The sequence below is a fragment of the Zea mays genome, chromosome 3 (assembly GCF_902167145.1).
Source record: "Zea mays cultivar B73 chromosome 3, Zm-B73-REFERENCE-NAM-5.0, whole genome shotgun sequence".
NCBI classification, from domain to species: Eukaryota; Viridiplantae; Streptophyta; class Magnoliopsida; order Poales; family Poaceae; genus Zea; species Zea mays.
In genome coordinates, this window is record NC_050098.1 from 180337124 (window position 1) to 180353357 (window position 16234).

Consider the following 16234-nt stretch of genomic DNA (forward strand, 5'->3'; position numbering starts at 1 on the left):
TACCAGAGAGTTGAAAGATGAGCCGAGCTACTCTGAAAGTCTGAATCTAGTCTATATATTGCTGTTCCTTCTCCCTTGTTTTGTTCCATGTAAGATTATCTTCAGCAAACTTTCTATCATTCTTCTATTTCACTATGTATATCTACAGTGCAAAAAGTGTACATGCACGATCTGAGCATGGCCTAAGAGGCAAACCAACAAAGAACCTCGAATCCGGTCCATATTTCCTTGTATGTATAGCCCAATGGTACTATGCACACTGGGTAGTAGGCCTGGGCACTCGCCTAGATTGGTGAAACCGGCTCGATTAAAATTGAAAAGAAGAATTTCAGTTTTGGTGTAATGTTCATTCAAATTGCTTAAAGAAAGTCTCAAATCTAAGCAAAACCAGTTCCAGACTAAAAGGTGTTATAAATTGCGGCCCATACGAGGATGGGTAGGGCTGCTTGATCTAAGACAAATATGATCCAGAAGTGTTTTATCAGCTTGGTGCACAAGACTTGGGATCTGTATGATATGGTTGAAAATCTAGATTTCTGCAGAAGCGGACCGAATAGAGAATCTATTGGCTGGAGAAGCTAAATGGAGAATCTGAGTGTTTGGCAATCCTGATTTTCTATATGTCGATTGTGTGTACTGAGTACGAAATATCGAGAATGCTCCTAGGCTGATGTACTCGTAGTTAGCTGTTATTGTAATGTAAATCACATACGTATTGGTTGATCGATGTATCATAGGCTTGAATCGGCAAGAGATGAAAGGAATGTGTCCCTTTCAGAGGATAGGTTACGACATCATTTAAAGCAACATTATCTAGCTTTAGCTTCTCTAGAAAAAATTTATAGCTCGCCTTAGGAGTGGTCTACATTGGATGAAGGAAGGGGATGCCAACACTTCCTATTCCCATCATCGTGCCAAATATATGAAGAGGAAAACTTTATTGGGAAACTAAAGGTGGGGGACAAAATTATCCTTGAGCAGAAAGAAAAGAAAGTGTTCGCATGGGATTTTTACAATAATTTGATGGGGCATATTCCTAATAGGGAGTTCACTGCCTTTGGCAAAGAGAGGAGACCCTTTATCATCTTTTCCTCAGATGCAACTTCGCGAAAGCCTGCTGGAACTCAATTGGAATTACCCCACCCAGAATTTCCAACACTGAAGAGGCATCTGTGAACCTCAAACACCAGCTCAACGTTCCCTTCTCTATGGAGATCACTATTCTTATGACTTGGAGCATCTGGAAAAGCCGAAACGAGTGGCTGTTTTCAAACAGAGATCCCTCCGTGCTCCGCTGTACTCAGGAATTTAGTAGAGAATTGCGACTAATCATTCACAGAGCACGGGGAGAATTCGACACCTCAATCCCGAACTGGCTAAATTTGTGGCAAATATAGAAATAGCTCTTCCTTTTTCTTTCTTTTTCTCTTCTTTTTATTGATTGTAAAAGGACAAGGGCCTAACCTTTACTTTTCGCTTTCTAATAAAATGCGCAGTAGGGGTTTCCCCCTCCTGATCCTTCAAAAAAAAAAATAGGGAGTTCACTCTAAATTTGGAAGGTTTCCATTGACTTACTTTGATTCAGTTGGATTTGGATCAAAGTTACTCAGATGAGGAGGTGTAATACTATTAAATCCCTTCCTTCTGATAAAGTCTCTGGGCCAAATGGGTACACTAGCAGATTTTATAAGATAACATGGTCAATCATTAAAAAAGATTTCGTGGTAGTAGTTATTAGAGTTTTGCAAGGGGACACCTCAAAGCTTCATTTTCTCAACTTGGCTCTTGTGACACTATTGCCAAAAAAGTGCATGCCTTAGAAGTAAAAGATTTCCGGCCAATAAATTTGATATATACAGATTTGCTAAAACTGTTACCAAACTTTTGGCCAATAGGATGGCTCTAAAACTCGTAGATGCAATGTCATTAAATCAAAGTGCATTTGTGAAAGGGCGAAGCATTCATGACAATTTCATAATGGTGCAGCAAACAACCAAGGCTATTTAAGATAGAAGGTATCTTGAATTATCTTGAAGTTAGATATTGGTAAAGCTTTTGACTCTGTCTCATGGCCTTTTCTGTTAGAAGTACTTTAATATTTGGTTTTTGGATTGGGTTGGTGTAGTATCTTGTCAAAGTTGCTATACTCCTTCATAAGAGTCTTAGTGAATACCAATATTATAGTTTTGGCCAGCTATAAAATACCATGATTTTGAGAAAACATTGTTTGTATATAACATTGTAAACTATGATATTTAGCTAAAAACTAGCTATACCGTAAACACTTTAGGTTAGAGTAGTAGAGTTTTCAATATAAAAATACTATAATATATAAAATACCGTGGTTTTGAAACAAAATTTTAATAATGCACCACAGCTCGTTCCATGTTCCATGTGCACCAAACCGGCCGTTACGACTTACGACGAGGCATCCGCGTCTCGGGTGTTGCCCGCCGTCCAACCGATACGCTGAGTCGCTGACCGTCGCGTTGAGTTCGGCTCCCAAACGGGGAGACACGCTGACAGGTAGGAACAAAACGTCAGAGGTGGATCTCGATTTCTCGAAGAGCAACTTGGTCACTCCGTCACTGCCAGGGTTAACGTCGTCGTCTCTTTCTCGGCGGCCGTCCGTCTGGCCCCGTCTGTCCCTTGCGGCCTTGCGTACTCGGCCACCAACCGCTTTTGCTTGCTGCTACTCGCCGCCAGCCAAAAGCAGCCGCCCCCCAGCCCGAAGCGACGCCACACCCGCATCTGCTTCATTCCACCCGCCCCGCGAGGAGCTTCTAGAAGAGGGAGACCCCGGAGGAGCCATGGCGGAGGAAAAGGAGTCGACGTCGATCCCGCTCAGCCAGGCGGCAGAGGCTGTCGACCCCGAGGACCCGGCCAAGTCGCCGCCGCGGCCCAGCTCGCCCACCACCTCCACACGCAAGGTCCGGATCTAGTCTCTACGCTCCTTCGTTTGCTTCGTGAGTTGCGGCGGCATTGGACTAGTTGCGCGCCTGTGCTGCCCTTTTAGGGTCTTGCTGACCGTTCGACTATTAGACTTGTGCCTCCCAGTGGTCGGATCCTTTCGGGCTTTCGGAATGTTTGTCAATTCGATGCAAGCCTCGAATTCATTGATTTTGCTGTGGGCAGGTTTAGATTTAGGAATTTTGCCTTAGTTTTAATGTTTGATCGAACTACTTATCTGACATTAGCGCAAACATGACGTTATCAGCAAACGGGCATGCGATGGATTACATGTTTTCTGGAGTCCACCTGTAGTCTGAAGATGATTGTTGTTGCGTGGTTGCTGCATAGTCTTATGTATGTGTGATTGAACTTAAGGAGAGGGGGGCGGTTGGAACTGCTCTAGTTTCTAGCTGTAGCGTAGAGCTGTAGTTTATAGTATACATTAAAATAGTTATAAAAATATTTTCAATCTAAACAATACAAAATGACTCATCTAAATGTATTCTAAAGGTCCACAACTTCAGCTTCACGATTTTCTGAAGCACCTAATAACCTGCTCCACCAACTCCATCAATTTTTTTAGAGCTGGAGTGGTCCCAAACATCCCCTAAGTTGGTGTAATTACTTATTACTGCGGTAGTGTGGTGCATTCTTGTACTGTAGTCTAAAATTTTTAAATACAAGATAGTTCATGAAATTATACATTGTTTTACTGTTTAATCTATTATGAGGTGGTATAACATGATCCATATTTAAATCTATAATGACCTAAGGAACTCATACAAAGAAACGTGGATGTTGTAGAAGTGAAGTATGTTTTCCATGTTTCTTCATATTATTTTGAATCGTACATCTGAGGTTACAGCACTCAAATATTTGTTTGCTCTATATACCTGTCCTGGAAATAAATCTGTCATGCATGAATGAGAAAAACAAACGGTTCTTCATCTCTGGAGGTTAAACTTGTTTTTTTTTTGCTTTGCTCAATGTTTTGTTTGCCTTTGTTGCTTGCTATTTACATTGTCAGTTGAACTATGACAACACACATGTTGCACCTCTGCATCTCCAGGACACATTGACAAAACTTTTAACTATTGCAAACATAACTGAGAGCACCTAGAGGGGGGTGAATAGGTGATCCTGTAAAACTTGAACTTTAATGCCACAAAACTTGATTAGCAGTTAGCACAAGAATGCCAAGTGGCTAGAGAAGAGTCTTTGTAAGACACGATAACCACAAGAAGATCAATCACAGATAGACACAGTGGTTTATCCCGTGGTTCGGCCAAGTTCAACACTTGCCTAGTCCACGTTGTGGCGTCCCAACGGACGAGGGTTGCAATCAACCCCTCTCAAGCGGTCCAAAGACCCACTTGAATACCACGGTGTTTTGCTTTGCTTTACTATATCCCGTTTGCGAGGAATCTCCACAACTTGGAGCCTCTCGCCCTTACACTTTGAAGTTCACAAAGAAGCACGGAGTAAGGGAGGGATGAGCAACGCACACAAGACACAAAAATCACAGTACCAACACGCACACAAGTCGCAACAAGAGCTCACAACAAAACTTAACGAGTTCACAACTCAAACGGAGCTCTAATTGCTATCACAAAAAATCAAATGCGCGGAATCGAAGTCTTGGTGCTTATGAATGCTTAGAGAATGCTTAGAGAATGCTTGGTGTACTCCTCCATGCGCCTAGGGGTTCCTTTTATAGCCCCAAGGCAGCTAGGAGCCGTTGAGTGCATTCCAGGAAGGCAATTCTTGCCTTCTGTCGCCTGGCGCACCGGACAGTCCGGTGCACCATCGGACACTGTCCGGTGCGGATTTCTTTCCTTATTTGGCGAAGCCGACCGTTGGCGCTTTGGAGCCGTTGGCGCACCGGACAGTCCGGTGCCCCCTTCCGACCGTTGGCTCGGCCACGTGTCTCGCGCGGATCGTGCGGCCGACCGTTGGCTCACCGGACAGTCCGGTGCACACCGGACAGTCCGGTGAATTATAGCCGTACGGCGTTAATTACTTCCCGAGAGCAGCAAGTTCGCCTGAGCCAGCCTGGCGCACCGGACTGTCCGGTGCACCACCGGACAGTCCGGTGCACCCAGACTGAGCTGACTTCGGCAGAACAAAGCCATCTTTAATTTCAACTTGATTTTTCCTGTTTCCAGCACTTATACACAATACATTAGTCTCTAAAACAATGTACTAAGTCTGAGAAACATACCTTTATACTTGATTTGTACTTTGTCCACCATTATTCTGTGCAGGCATGCTGTGCTGTTCTTCAAAGTTGGGTCTCAAGAAAGTTTATGACTGGATGGTACACCCTTCACAAGAATTGAGCTAAACCTGTTGCCATATCTATGTATACCTTTTATTTATGCCTGATCTATTTCTTGTGTTTTATGTATGCAGTGTAGTCCTTTTTCCTGTTGCAGTCACGTTCTTCATCACATGGTGGTTTATTCAATTTGTTGATGGGTTTTTCAGTCCCCTATATGCAAAAATTGGAATCGACATATTTGGTAATCATTGTACATTTAGTTTAAACTTTCTGTATATGGTGGTTGTAAACTAAGGGAAATGCTATACTTTTTCTTTTCTTTTGTCCTTGATGATTTTTGTTGACATGTCACCCATGTAGTGGTGCCATGAATGCAATAATCTGTTGTCCTACGAAATATAAGCCCTTCAACAAAATTAAAGGAACAGTTTGCACTATATTCTGGTTGTGGACCCCACATTATGATGCTGAGAATAGTATTGAAACTTTGACTCTTTGGAAAATTGATTGATGGAATACAATCTTGTCTTATAATCCTCTTCTACATAATTAATTTGATGAAACTTCATCTATTCTTGCTACAGTGTCCAGAAGAATTATACCTATGGTCTCAAATGCTTATTTGTTTTCATGATATGATTGCAGGTCTTGGTTTTTTGACTTCTATGGTATTCATATTTCTGGTTGGAATATTTGTTTCTTCATGGGTTGGTTCAACCATCTTCTGGGTGGGCGAGTGGTTTATAAAGAAAATGCCATTTGTAAGACATATATATTCAGCATCAAAGCAAGTCAGCACTGCAATTTCACCAGGTCAGGCAGCTTCTTTTGCATGCATTTCTTTTTTTATAAGTTTAATTTAAATATATTTTGCAGAAGAATATTTCTTATGTAATTATTCTGTTGTCAGATCAAAATACGACTGCTTTCAAAGAAGTTGCAATAATTCGTCATCCACGAATTGGTGAATATGCATTTGGATTCATAACATCAACTGTGGTCCTTCAGGTACTTGATATATATAGAAATGTTGCTGAAGAAAAATTCATATTCTATATATAGGAAAGTTGCTGAGGCAAAATTCATACTTTTAGTGAACATATGAGCCAAAGGTGGTGAGAAGCCTTCCCACCGAGCAAAGATTTTGGGTTCAATGCAGCCTCCCTGCGAAATGCAGGGTAATGCTTGCCTTGGTTATTCCTTCCTCATATCTTACTCATGTGGGAGCCACCAGCATTGGGTCCGTCATTTAGCGACCATATGTTTTGCTTTATAAAAAATAAACTGCTACATGCTATTAGCTTTTGATTTTGTCATGCCCTACATGCACGCTCCCTTTTGATGTGGATGTACCTTTCTTTTTGCAGACTGACAAAGGCGATGAAGAACTGTGTAGTGTGTATGTGCCAACAAATCATCTATACATCGGTGACATATTTCTGGTGAACTCTGAGGAGATCATAAGACCTAATTTATCCATTCGAGAAGGAATTGGTACGGTAGTTGATGCCTATCCTCTATTATTATGCCACGTGGCAACTTTCCTTGAAATCATTGTTGTTTTTCTCATCTAGTCAATTTTGCATTACAAAAAACTTGCAAATCCATTGAATATTTTTCTCGAATACGTAGGAGAGCTGCATAGCATTATCTATTCCATATATAATCCATCAGTTTTAACTTTGCAAAACCCACCCAACCAAATTACCCCACGCCCACGACCTTCACTAAATCCACCAAAAAATTGCACCCAAATTTAACACAACCTAAACCAAGGATTTAGGTCGGTGGATAACCCCCACTTTTACTCATTAAAATTCAATGGACAATATTATTTGGATCATCCTTCATCCCCCAGCCTCCCCCTCCCCTAGCATCCCCCACTGCCGCCGCCGTCGACCCCTCCCCTCTCCGCAATCGTAGCGTTAGCATGTGCTATATGCTTTTATTTATTAATAGAAGAGTGTACAATATACACAAGGCCAATAGGCCACTACAGAGCTACATGAGGGGAACTGAAGAAGAGACAACAGCAGAAACGACCAACATAAAACACCCTATGACCTTTAACCATGAACACTAGGCAACGGCAGACCCTTGGTCCCAGCCCCCAGCCATCTCCCAAATTGTAATTTCATTTCCTGACATAATCATAATTGTAGAGATGTCTGGCTTAACTCCATTGAACACGCAGTCGTTGCGATGTCGCCACAGAGTCCATGCTCCTAGGATCACCAAGGAGTTCAGCCCATCCTTGAAGGAGCTACTAATAAAATTTCTTGTATCCCTCGACCAACCAAGGAACTCAACATTAGAAGGTTGTGGCGCTAAACCAGCTAGGCCAATCTGTTGCAAGAGCATAAACCAGAATTTTTCTGGAGAAAACACAGGACAATAGCAGATGATTAATGGTCTCCATTTCTTGGGCACAAAAAAAAAGCTTCTGGGTGATTAAGGTTTCGCCTAGCCAACCGGTCTGCTGTCCAACAGCGGCTACTAACCACAGGAAAAGAAACGACATTTGGGAGGTGCCCAACTCTTCCAGATACGTTTCCAATGCTCAAAACCAGTAGCTCCATATAGCAGCGAATCATAAGCCAATTTAGCAGATCAGCAGCCCGAACTAGAAAACCTCCAGATGTGTCTATCTGGAGTATCTGTCAGCAGTATCACCTCTGAAATAACTTCCCACAAACTTATGAATTCAGCAATAACTTCCAGAGTAGCCACCCCATGAATATCCTGGACCCAAGACATGTCCGCAGTGCCTTCAACAACTGTCCTCTTACAAGTAATTCGCTTAGGCACTAAGGCCCGACAACCCATCAGCCACCTGTCACGCCAAAAGAGGGTGCTATTTCCATCCCCAACTTCTGTAGACATGGCCAAATAACAAATCCATTTAATTATTGCTTGCTAGGATTGATAAACCAATATATTATTCATTCTTTTGGTTTCTGCAGAAATAATTGTGTCAGGAGGAATGACCATGCCTCAGGTGATTGCATCACTGGAGCCCATGCCACGGAAAAGCCAGAACATTCGTCTAAATAGAATGACGTGATGTAAAACATGTCACATATGCAACAAGGTAAAAGTTTCCAACTTATGTAACCCCAGGTGTTGTGTTTTGCATCTTCACTGATTTTTTTTTCTGATAATGCATGTTTACTGATATTAGGTCGTGCATCAAGCAGATAGCATGACCTGTGGGGCACGATTAGGGTGCCTTGGCTATATGCGTAGCCATGTGATTTGGATAGAGGAGCAACTTTGTGCTGAGCCATTGTGGCATTTCCATACTGCAGGGAAGCATCGTGTTGATGCCCTGGGATAATTTATTGTCTTAGGCTAGTTTGGCAACCCCATTTTTACAGGGGATTCCTATTTTTTCAAGAAAATATAGTTTATTTTCCCTTAAAAAATAGAAATCTCTTTAAAAAATGGAGTTGCCAAACTAATCAGTAAATTGAAGGGGATCATGGGCTTCAATTCACTGGTCACCAAACCAGCCCTCAAACTTGTGCTACTCTTTGTGCACTTACTAGTACTGGTTCAAAATGTTAGCGTCTACGCGTGAGGTGTATAATTGATTAAATTCGTTTGTAACTACGTGCTGTATAACATCTTACGTTACAAAGAGATCACACAACGCTCTGACCAGATTTCTTCTTTCAGATTTACAGACTTGTTTCTTGATTTTATTCTATCGTGTAACGTGGCTAAAGAGATCACACAACGCTCCGACGCTTTCCAACAGGGCAACGAGTGCTATGCAAGCAGTCATTCTGTGCAAGCGTGCAAGTAAACCATCTGATCCATTAGATTACGATCTAATCATAGATACGACCATGGTTTGCTAGGGTTTTTTTATAAAGATTATTGAGCTGGTGGTGGAAGGGTTTAAGTGTTAAATGTGACCTACGGTTGGACCACGATCTAATGGATCAGATGTTTTGCTTGCATGCTTGCACAGAAGGACGGCTTGCATAACAGTCGTTGCCTTCCAAAGAGACGCACGAACCCGCATTATGCATGGGTTAAACGTGGATGGTGCCAAACAACTAGATCCAACCTTGACCTGACCCAATTGAAAGGGAAATGGTCTTTACAACCTTTTAAAGTTCAACAAAAGGTAAACTCTAAGCATGAGCCCAATTTCACCCAAATTACTAGCAATAAGTAAATACTACTAGATAGACAATAACCATAAGTTATTGCTACAAATACTAACTAACCAATTGCACAAAATAAAATGTTCAAAGTAAATGCGGAATGTAAAGTAAGGGCAAGAAGACTTCTCTATTTTTTTCCCTAGTTATCGAAGAGTCGACACTCTTCCCTAGTCCTTGCTGGAGCACCCACGCAAGGGTATAACTCCCCCTTGGTCCTTGCAAGAACCAAGTGTTCTCTATGAGATGATCCTTTGCCTCTCCGGCGTCGTGGATACCTCACAACCGCGTACAATCTTGAGATCGGTCACCAACAAGTCCTCCGGGGTGATCACCGAACTCCAATGGCCACCAAACCGTCTAGGTGATGCCGATCACCAAGAGTAATAAACTATATACTTTAACTTGATCACTAGAAGCCTAATATATATGGTGTGTGCTCTATGTGGCTCTCATGCGCACTAATGAGGTCCTAACATGAGATTATGATTTTTCTAATCACCTCACTATACTTTGTGGGCTTACAATGCACTAGAAATTAATACAAGTGTATGTGGGTAGCAAGATACTCAATGTGGGCTGATAGAGAGGGTATAACTACCCACATCAACCAAAACTAGTCGTTACTGTAGGCTACTGCGCATATAGTCTGGTGTGCCAACGGTGCGCACCAATGGCTAGTTCTAACAGCTAGCCGTTGCTCTGACGGCGCACCGAACAGTCCGGTGCACGGCTAAAATTCGAGCCAACGAACAACTTGCTCTCGGGTTTTCCTGGGAGCAGAGGGTTGCTCCCGGGGGCTAACAGGGCCCACTGTCAGCAACCCTAGTTTGTTTTCCTTAGATTTTCTATCCTGATTTCGTTCTAACTCGTGAGTGTGTTATAGAGTGACACCTAGCACTAGTTGTGGGTATGAATATACACCAACACTACACTAGAATTCTCTTGGTCAAACTACTCATCCACAACCTCTCTTTATAGTACGGCTAAAACAAAAAATAGAAGACCTAACTCTATACTAAGTGTCCACAACTCATACGACACCTGGAATATGAAGACCATCTTTTGATTCACCTTTTTCAGCCGTCGCTTTAAGTTCTCATCTGAGGGATTGTTTTCACTGTTACAACACAACCTCCTGTAATGCGACCTAACTTAACATTTGCTCTGCAAAACACACGTTAGTCATATATAATATTATATTGTCATTCATCACTAAAACCAACCAGGGGTCTAGATGCTTTCAGGTGATCGATCTCGACTCGCCCATTGCACGAGCTTAGGGATGAGGCTCGGCTCACGAGCCACACCTTGGTAAATATAATTGCATTATTTATTAAACTAATAGTATTTAAATATAAAATATAAAATCATTATTTAATATTTTGAGCGATTTAAATTTTGAATTGTCATATATCCATTATTAAAGACTAAGAAATAAATCGATAATCCATTATGATTCTACAAATTGATCAAGTCAATAAAGTTGGCACAGTTCACGAGCTAGAATGGCTCGGCTCGCTTCACCAACGAGCCCAAAAACCAGGCTCGGCTCCCGAGCCGAGCCAAGCCAAGTTATTTCCTCAATCTATTAAGCCAATGGTCAACCATCTCATGAAAGTCTCTTGTCAAACTCCAAAGGGATTAAGTCCCTCTAGTTTCTTTGTCTTGGAACATAGGATATCCTAGGACATCTTGAATCTAGAGTATCCTAAGATTTGATACAAGTTATAGGGTAAAAATGACACATATAACCCTCTGTGAATCATGGAGGCCTTGATCCTCGTAGTTGGTGGATGAAAAGGACAAATACTCATGCGATTGGGGCTTAGGTAGAATCCCTTGATAATTTAAAAAAATTAAATGTTTCTATGCTTTATAATTGTAGACAGAAGTTCATCAAATTAGAATCCCTGTTCTATTTGATTTTATTTATAGGATACCCCTATCTAAGAACATGCATTGGAATTTGTTCGCTACTGCAATTCTGGCTAGATTATAGCACTTATCTACCTAGCTGGCACTATTTTCCTTTTTTAACCTTAAGTTTATTTAGAAAATGACCTTTCTGCCCCTATTGTGGCGCACCTACCATGTTTAAATTAAACGGCATATAATGGACATCATGTTATTTTGCTTTGTATGGTCGGCATGAGAACATGTTATTTGAATTATTGTGGTGAAGGTGATGCTAATGTTTGACATATTTTAATTATTTTTAAACTTGCTTCAAAACTATTGCTATTAGAATTCGTCATACAAAAAACCACTGTAAGATATATGTATGGAAAAAACTGGTTTGGTTCAACGTTCTTGGACTGATTCAAGGGTAGTATTAATTCTGACGTTTGGTTGCAGTAAAGGTAAGAAGGTTATTTTCTTAGATAATTTGAGATTTTAAAAAGAAAGAAAAACAAGAACGGCTAGATAAGGTGGATGTTTTACCGGCGAGGGGCATTTCCTAGGGAAAGGGAAAGAATGGTATTGGTTAGTTTGAGAGCCACAAAACTGGAGGGGATTGGAGAGGCTAAAATCCTCCCCTTATTCAATTTCGAATAAGAAGAAGATTTTAGCCTCTCCAATTCTCTTCGGTATTTGAACTCCCAAACTAGCCCTGAACGAATTTTCCTCTTTTGCCAATGCAGCAGAACTCAAGGAGCGTGTCTCACAGCCTCATCCAAAGATTTGATCACTAAGCTCCAGCCGTCCAGATAATCCTAGTCGGCTTATTAAGTACTAACACATGATGCACCTTCGAAAGAGTATTCAAGGAATAATCGAATATTTGAATAGTTGACTTTTGAACAGCATACATTGCAGTATACGAAAGCTTGACAGCCATTTCAGTGGTCCAAAGTCCATGCCCTTTACAACAGATACAGATTTTCGACTAATTTTACAACCTTATGCCTCAAGATCATGTAAAAACCAAAATTCCTACGAGGCAATTCACAAAGACTCCACGAGGGTACAAGGATAGAAGCATTGTCTACTCAAACTTGTATGTATTCTGGTGGTTCAACCATCCAAGGAAACTCTCAACTCTTCAGATGTTACTACAAAGCTCAACCCCGTTAATCAATGGCAATTATGAGGAAACCAACTGAGATATACATGAGGAAGACAGGATATAGGGCCAGAGCTTTTCTCCTTGGGTTAACAGCAGCGCTCATGAATGGATACGCAGCCCAGGAGCTCCAAGCCAATGTGATTGTCACCACGACAATCTTAAGTATGACATTGTCCTTCAGCATGCAAACTAGAGCACCAACATCCAATGGAAATAGGCAATAGCCAAGAAGACTCAGGCTTTGGAAGAAGATGATGTGCCCCCCCTGAAAAGTGCTTGAGTAAATAATTGTAGAACTTCTAAGAAGGTACTTTGATTAGCACAGAGGCAATTGACCTCCAACAGTCATGTGCATGTGTGACCGTGCTTATGTGTAGAAGAAAAAAGGTCTTACCAGAAGCAGAACATTCAAGGTCAGAATTATAGCACCAGCTGCCAGGACCGCGAATGCAACAGCAAATACTTCAGACTACAAGGACAAACAAAACAGGATTATTACTTTGCACATTAGGAGCTATAAAATTCAAATATTCGATTAATGAATAATGATAGATTTGATAGAGCGCAACAGAAACACACATTTTGTGTGTTTAAAGTAAAGTAAAAAGCACTAGCGCACTAACTGAAAGATTGAAGTACAAGCTTACATGTAAATTGTTTGTTCAGCTTGCAACTATGATGGCTCAATGTAATACAGACATAATTGATAATTCTCTCCCTGGATGTTTTCTTCTATATGATGTGCCATGCAGATGTGACCAACCAGAGCCTCGGTGATATGTCTTATATTTAAAAACAGTACAAGAAGCAACAAAAGGAAATGGTACTTTTGGAATATTTATGTTCATTCAGGATACCTTGTGTTCTATAAGAACGAGGGGGAAATACCTACCAAGTATCTAACAAGCTATACTACCAACACAACTATTTCTTTTCAGTAAATAGTAGAAAAACACTCTTATGCAAGAGAATGCAAACAAATTTGGTTTCCTTCAGGCAACCATAAAACTTTCTACATAATACGAGGGGGACGCTACTAACACCAAAAAATAATTGTATAACTAACATATAAGAACTAGTGAAGCCTTTCATGTAACGACCAAGATTGTAGTTTCTGCATGAAATATTTCTTTAGGAAATTTCTCATTACTAATGCAGAATCGCTCGGCGATGCTATATGGTGCTGAATGTTGGCCAACAAAAAGGCGACATGTCCGACAACTGAGTGTGGCAGAGATGTGCATGTTACGTTGGTTTTGTGGGTACACAAGAAGGGATAGAGTTCGAAACAAAGATACTCGAGATAGGGTTGGGGTGGCACCAATTGAGGATAAATTGATTCAACATCGGTTGAGATGGTTTGAACATGTCCAAAGGAGACCTCCTGAGGTGCCGGTGTGTAGAGGGATTTAAGAGCAGGTCGATAATGTAAAAAGAGGTAGGGACGAGGCGGTTAAGAGAGATCTTAAGGAGTGGAATATCTCCAAGGAATTAGCTAAGGATACGTGCCCTTGGAGACTAGCAATCAATGTGCCCAAACCATGATCTTTTTTTACTTAAGTACTTAACTCTACCGTCTTTCTTTTACCCTTTCGGTGTTTTTTCTTTTTATCTTTGTTTCTTGTGGGTTTCATCTCTAGCCTGCCCCAACTTGCTTGGGACAAAAGGCTATGGTGTTGTTGTACTAATGCAGAATCATCAAACAAGTTCCAGCCTCTCTTTTTTTGTTAGGTATGAAGGCACAGTTTGGCTAGAACACTACATTCAATTAAACTTAATCATTGTGATGTGATGCTTCCCAGTTCCTTATCCATTTGGAACTAACAGCATAACACATTCTGAAAACTCAACCCAAGAAGAATAAATGACATCAGATTGACACTTTAATTTGCATGGATGCAAGGAAGAAATGGATTATCAGTATAAGAAACTAATTAAGAGGGTAGAGTATAAAAAGTGATTCACATGCAACATTCAGCATGCGTCCACTTGCAAAAACCACATGATAAGTAGCCTCCTTGCTTTGAACCATACGAACGCCGCAATAGAAACAGAAACAATGACCTTGCAGATGGTAATTGTCCACCCCTAAAAAAACTTCACATGGTGGCATATACCCAGTTTAATTTATGTACAGTCCAACCTGCTTTCCGGTATATTTGAGGAAAATGAGAGCTGCAGTGTGAACTAGTGGTATATCATGAATCCCTGACAAATTTCTCCTTCAGAACATATACTACCAAAGCAGTAGCTACTACAATCCGTATAAAATAGAACACCAGATCTAGTTGCGGTAAGAAGTGGGTACCTTCTTCACGGAAGCCGACCAGGAGAGCGTGAGGCCTAGGAAGACGATGAAGAAGAAGGGACCCCACAGGTCCCAGTCCCTAAGCGCCTTGCCGGGGTCCTCGCGGTAGGGATTGGGGAAGACGACGAGCTTGAGATTGCTGACGATGCGTGCTAAGTCTCGCTTGATGGTGTCCCATACCGGCTCCGTGAGCGTGTTGGGCGGAGACCCAAACCCGTCGGCGCCGATGGGGACGGAGACGGACGCGGGAACGGGAACGGGGGAGACGGAGACGGAGATTGGGATGGAAGCGGCGGGGAAAGGCGGCTTCGTGGGGACGGGCGACGGGGCCGGAGAGGAAGAAACGGGGATGGAGGCCCGCGTCGGAGACGGTGGCCGCGCGGGGAGCACGGTGGCCGGGGATGGCGCGGCGTGGATGAGGCTCTCGATCTCGTCCATGTCGGACTGCGCCGACGAGGGGTGGAGCGGGATCGTGTCGCCGTGGTTGTGCGACATGGCGGCGGGCGTGCGGAAAGCGCGCGAGCGCGCCGGCGGCGAGGGGAGGCGGATCTGAGGGGGCTGTGAGAGATCTCGCGGGACCTGGCGGGCGGGAGGGATGGGCTTGGGGGCGGGTTTGCGAATTGCGGGTGTGTGTCACTGCCGACCAGCCTAGCGAGGACCGAGGAGGGAGATGCGTCAGCCGTCAGGTCACGTGAGTGGGTTCGGCTGCTCAGCAGTGAAAGGCCCGCGAGCGGCCGTAGAATCGAAAAGTCGGTGATTCCTGAGTCCTGACTCAGTGGTCTTTTGATTTTTAAGTAACGTTATTTTAGTGAAAATTTGTGGAACAGAGGGTGGATTTTGAAAAATACGGTTGCAGCAGCATGTCATTTTTGCGTCCTCCCTCCGTCTTAAGAAAATATAATTCTCATTTTTGTTAAGCCAAACAATAAGTTTAACCAAAATTTGCAAACTAATATTGCACCACCTAAATTTCCGTGATATTTGACAAGATAGATCTCGTACTCACACTCTTGCAGGAGGCCTTTAAGTAAATCCAGATCTATTATTTTTATATATTTTCTAATGACACCCTACCACTCTAAGAGGGGTAATCCTAACTTAATACCTAAGCAATGCTAGCAAACCCTATCTGACCGGTATTGTTACCCGCGCGTGCAACTCTAACAAACTCTATCTGATCGGTATTGTTCACACGTGTGAATAAAAAAATACTCACGAGTGACCGGACACTGCACTGTGGGCTCGGTGCCCATAACACGTCAACAATTTTGGAACCGGAGGGATTAACTGCTAAAATTAGTTACGAAGGTTTCAAACACCTTCAGCTAATATTTTAGCTAATTGTTAATTAACTTACAAATAACAATTAGTTCATTAGCAGGCCCAATCCAAGTAGATTTTTGTTAGCTAGCTAATTATTAGCTCTAGATAATTCCAATCAGGACATAAAT

General features: G+C 42.1%; 2 protein-coding genes across 3 annotated transcripts; one reads left to right on the forward strand and one right to left on the reverse strand.

Annotated features, from left to right (window-relative positions):
• The first annotated feature begins 2578 nt into the window (after positions 1-2578).
• LOC100193368 (COV1-like protein) lies at positions 2579-8935 on the forward strand. 2 transcript variants are annotated; one of them, XM_020549479.1, is made up of 8 exons: positions 2579-2930; positions 5217-5269; positions 5365-5474; positions 5879-6046; positions 6144-6241; positions 6601-6727; positions 8197-8324; positions 8431-8935. In XM_020549479.1, exons 1-7 carry the CDS (start codon positions 2811-2813, stop codon positions 8295-8297), a joined length of 777 nt encoding a protein of 258 aa, XP_020405068.1. In that variant the 5' UTR covers positions 2579-2810; the 3' UTR covers positions 8298-8324; positions 8431-8935. The 2 variants fall into 2 exon arrangements, with proteins under 2 accessions (XP_020405068.1, NP_001131970.1); NM_001138498.1 differs by having other exon boundaries at positions 2700-2930; positions 8415-8906.
• Positions 8936-12164: 3229 nt separating this feature from the next.
• LOC100284081 (uncharacterized) lies at positions 12165-15422 on the reverse strand. The gene is made up of 3 exons (NM_001156979.2): positions 14784-15422; positions 12870-12944; positions 12165-12740 (listed from the first exon to the last, which is right to left on the reverse strand). Exons 1-3 carry the CDS (start codon positions 15276-15278, stop codon positions 12480-12482), a joined length of 831 nt encoding a protein of 276 aa, NP_001150451.2. The 5' UTR covers positions 15279-15422; the 3' UTR covers positions 12165-12479.
• Between the last annotated feature and the right edge of the window lie 812 nt (positions 15423-16234).

What these genes read in the sequence shown, in the direction of transcription:
- LOC100193368 (XM_020549479.1), top strand. Translation starts at nt 2,811, where the DNA reads ATGGCGGAGGAAAAGGAGTCGACGTCGATCCCGCTCAGCCAGGCGGCA. An exon ending in CCACCACCTCCACACGCAAG is followed by an intron (nt 2,931 to 5,216) that starts GTCCGGATCTAG and finishes TATTCTGTGCAG; the next exon opens with GCATGCTGTGCTGTTCTTCA. An exon ending in ATCCATTCGAGAAGGAATTG is followed by an intron (nt 6,728 to 8,196) that starts GTACGGTAGTTG and finishes TGGTTTCTGCAG; the next exon opens with AAATAATTGTGTCAGGAGGA.
- LOC100284081 (NM_001156979.2), bottom strand. Translation starts at nt 15,278, where the DNA reads ATGTCGCACAACCACGGCGACACGATCCCGCTCCACCCCTCGTCGGCG. An exon ending in GGTCGGCTTCCGTGAAGAAG is followed by an intron (nt 12,945 to 14,783) that starts GTACCCACTTCT and finishes TTGTCCTTGTAG; the next exon opens with TCTGAAGTATTTGCTGTTGC. An exon ending in CCTTGAATGTTCTGCTTCTG is followed by an intron (nt 12,741 to 12,869) that starts GTAAGACCTTTT and finishes AGCACTTTTCAG; the next exon opens with GGGGGGCACATCATCTTCTT.